The 4,195-nt window shown below is 42.5% G+C and overlaps 1 protein-coding gene across 1 annotated transcript in view; it reads left to right on the top strand.

Moving 5' to 3' along the window:
* Positions 1 to 4,195, top strand: part of LOC101846081 — a 21,791-nt gene that overhangs the window by 11,333 nt on the left and 6,263 nt on the right. The window contains exons 6-7 of the mRNA XM_005102127.2: positions 1,327 to 1,425; positions 3,429 to 3,626. Coding sequence (XP_005102184.1) covers positions 1,327 to 1,425; positions 3,429 to 3,626 — 297 coding nt within the window. The remainder of the gene's footprint in view (positions 1 to 1,326; positions 1,426 to 3,428; positions 3,627 to 4,195) is intronic.

Here is a 4,195-nt window from a genome sequence, read left to right as displayed (position 1 = left end):
CTAGGTCATATTTTTTACAACACGGTGGACTTTGGCACTGGTCAATTTTTGGGCATGTAGAGTAACTGGTATCTTCTTAAAGCTTATTCATTTGTCTTTCTTTCGATGAAAAAGTACCTATCTATCTAGAATAGAAGTCGAGATATGTGTGTTTGAAGGAGGTGGGTTCGCCTAGTTTCAGAAGTAGAATTAGCGTGAAAATGGTCTCCAGATTGTGCTGACAGATTGTGTTGACTTTCAAAGCTGTAGGGCTCTTTGAAACTGCACATTTACATTTTTTTTTTGTCTGTGATCAATGTTTTTCAGTAAAATCCACTCAGGAATATGTTTTAAATGGACGTAAAAGGTATTGAGCCTAGAAAAGAAAATTAGAAAAGTATTGCATAACGGCCAAAAAACCCCCGCAGATTTCATTGCTTTTATTATTTTGACGAGCACCAGATTCCACCACGATGCCTCACATATTGTTCTGGTTTAAATAGCCTCTTTTATGTTATTTTGTAAGTACAGCTGAAACTGCTCTGACAGCCACCTGTATAAGACAATCACCTGTACAAATGGCCACGCCCCCCTGCATTTTAAAAATATTATGATGGCACTGAAAGAGTCTCCCTGCGTAATGGCTCGCACACACCAATGTCCAAACATCTGTGCTTGTGTGGTATCATGCGTTCGTCTAATGCTTGAACATGTGCCTGTGCTCACCTATCATCCGTCTATTCCTGTGTTATCGCTTGTGTTTTACATCAACATGGAAGTGAGAACTGAGAACACAGTTCAGAGAGTAGCGTATGGTAGCACTTTGCCTCGTGGTCTTCATGGTTATTGGACTCGGTGAGGGAGGGGTCGGTCGCAACACGAGAGCAGACAGAAATTTTATGGCTGCCATAAAACTCACTACACACACAAACGACAACTATCACTACCACATGAACACAAACAGTTGATGGGAACTCAAAAAGGGCCCAGATAAGTAATAAATTCTTTCGTGCGTCCCACACACGGTACCACACGAACGCGGATGTTTGGTGTGAATGAGCCTTAAGATGGCCACTTTTCTTCTCAGCCTTTGGTGGCTTTCTTAGACAATTTCAACTGTGTACATGATTTTCGTGATAAAAATCTCTCTCTCTCTCTCTCTCTCTCTCTCTCACTATCTCACTTTCTCTCTCTCTCACACACTCTCTCTATCTCTCTCTCTCCTGCTCTCTCTCTCTATCTCTCTCACTCACTCTCTCTTTCTCTCTCTCTCTCTCTTTCTCTCTCTCTCTCTCTCATGCCCTTTTTTTGTTTTACTGGAGTGCCCTTACATACCTCTATCCCCAGCGTCAAAGACCTTAAACCAATCTTGCTCTCTGACGAGCCCATGCAGTCAAGGCGAAATTTGTGACCCTGCGAGTAATGAAACCTGCCAGTGTCAACTAGGTAAGTTGGTGGTTGGCAGGTGCTCTGGTGTGGTTTGCTCCTTCTTTCCTTTCAGATATCTATCCTCCTTATCTGTCCTCCTCCTTTTTTATGTGTTTGTTACGCTCTTCAGCACTTGTATGTCCTTGTTAAGTTGCAAGTGCCATAAAAACTCTTACTTTTAAAAAAAAGGTAATATTTAGGGGAATTAGGAAGAAACAGTATATGTTTTTTATCCTTGGAGGGGGGGGGGGAGATTGACTTTACAGAGATATGCTTTACTTACTAATATAGTAACCTTTTCAAACTGAAGGATTCTGTCGCTGCAGGTTGCCTTGTTGCCCCGTATTTTTGAGTCAGGTTGATGTATTTTCATCGAGGAAACATTCCAGGCACTAACTTTCCCTGCCTTCTAGCTACCTCTTCAACATTGCCCCGCCTCTTCAACATTGCCTCACCTCTTCAACAGTGCCCCACCTTTTCAACATTGCTCCACCTTTTCAACACTGCTCCCTCTCCTCTATATTGCCCCACCTCCTCAAAATTGCCTCACCTCCTCAACATTGCCCCACCTTTTCAACATTGCCCCACCTCCTCAACATTGCCCCACCTCTTTAACATTGCCCCACCTCCTCAACATTGCCCCACCTTTTCAACATTGCCCCACCTCTTCCTTCAACTCTTCAACATTGCCCCACCTCTTCAACATTGCCCCACCTCTTCCTTCAACTCTTCAACATTGCCCCACCTCTTCCTTCAACTCTTCAACATTGCCCCACCTTTTCAACATTGCCCCACCTCCTCAACATTGCCCCACCTTTTCAACATTGCCCCACCTCTTCCTTCAACTCTTCAACATTGCCCCACCTCTTCAACATTGCCCCACCTCTTCCTTCAACTCTTCAACATTGCCCCACCTCTTCCTTCAACTCTTCAACATTGCTCCACCCTTCAACTCTTCAACATTGCCCCACCTCACCTCATCAACACTGGTCCCTCTCCCCAACATTGCCCCACGTCTTCAACATTGCTCCACCTCATCATAATGAGGGTACAGTGGTGGAGTGGAGCGGTCAGTGCGCTCGTCTGCAACGCGGAAAGTCGGACACTGATTTTTTCGCCCCCTCCTGCCCACCCAGCAGTAATGGGTACCTGACTTCGAGTTGGGGAAGTAAAGGCGGCGTGGAAAGGAACTGGCCATCCTTCCACAATATGCCGAAGGCCAAGGAAGTTGTCTCACTAACAAGGCCATCCCCAATATGCGGATCAGATGCGGGAACAACTTTACTTTTAATACTGTACCTCTTTAGTTTACAAATCTCTTCCAACAAGGAACTAATTTTCAAATACAGCTTGTTTGATCTGTGCATCAATTGAACCGCCTTATTTTGACCTCACCAAAGCAAGATTTCATCCAAAGGCAAATGACACAATGGCTTTTGTCAAAGTCTTTCATCCAACCATAGATTTCACAGCTGTAGCAAGAAAAATGAGTCACTCTAAAGATTTTTTACTCGCTACGTAAAGCAAGGTCAGAGGAAATTCCTGTTCTTTGTTGCGGCAGCGACGATACAAATGTGGGGACAGAAGAACAGTAAGTCCAGCAAAAACGCTGACATGAAGGTATGAGATGAACAAGAAAGATAAAGGTATCAAAAGAGATCAACATTTAGTAAATATCCAACCACCCTTCTCCATTTTCCTCTATACACATAAAGGTTATTCACAGTCACTTCACTCTTTATGTTCTAGGGAGGTAGACCCTCTATGCCAGGGCCGTCTCTTGGTACAAAATCTAAAAGTGACATATACGTCACGAATTTGGTCGTTAAATGAAAACTGGTGAACCAATTTTGATAGTTCTTCATATATTGAATGAACTCCCTGTAAAAGATACCTGTTTTCGGCTATTGCCAAAAAGTAATTTGATTTTGAAGTTATAAAGGAATGGGCCCAAACCGCTGAGAGCGGCTTGCTGGAGATAAGGAGTTAGATAACAATGTTTTCTTCCATGTCACCCTCAGAGTGGAAACTGATGGACGATGTGTGTGTGACCACCAGTCATCATGGGTCTCCCTGTTCACACCGGGACCAGTGTGGCTACCACGAGATATGCACCCAGCAGGGGTCAAAGGGAACGGTTTGCTCGTGTGAGCCGGGAAGTGGCTACGATGCCGTGCAGCAAATGTGCATGAGGGGAGAGACAGGAACTCCAGAGAAAAGTACGTATTTAGAACAATGTACAAATTTTGTAGGAGAGAGATAACTGTTTCATTGTATGTATTTAGAGCAAAGTACGTTTAGAAGTTTTTATATCAGCAGCAAGTTGTTAAATTGCACTAAGTCTAAAATGCAAAAATTTTGTAGGGGAGAGAAAAGCACTGTTTCATTTTATGTGTGTAGAATAATGAACTTTCAGAAGTTTTTATATCGGCAGCAAATTGTTAAATTGTCCGGAGCTTAGAAAGCAAACATTTCACGGAAGAGAGAAAAAACTTTTCATTCTCATAACAATCACTCTTACATTTTACGTTTTCTCTTGCTATTTTCAACTTTCAGAATTTGAATTTCAGCACAATATTTCCTGAGAGCATGCGACCAATACAACACAGGTTAAGATACTGCAATATTTTAAAAAATTATCAAAATTTTCGGCTGAATATATTTCAATATCTGGTGGAAGATATGTTTTTCGTACTCTCCATATTGTAAGGTCTCTGTATAAGTAAGGCACTTGGTCATGGTTGCAAGAAAAAGAAATATCTTCCAAGTTTTTGTCTCAAGCTGTAAT

Source organism: Aplysia californica, unplaced genomic scaffold (assembly GCF_000002075.1).
Source record: "Aplysia californica isolate F4 #8 unplaced genomic scaffold, AplCal3.0 scaffold00314, whole genome shotgun sequence".
Lineage (NCBI taxonomy): Eukaryota > Metazoa > Mollusca > Gastropoda > Aplysiida > Aplysiidae > Aplysia > Aplysia californica.
The sequence above is the reverse complement of the archived record's forward strand: the minus strand, read 5'-3'. Positions and strand labels throughout refer to the sequence as shown.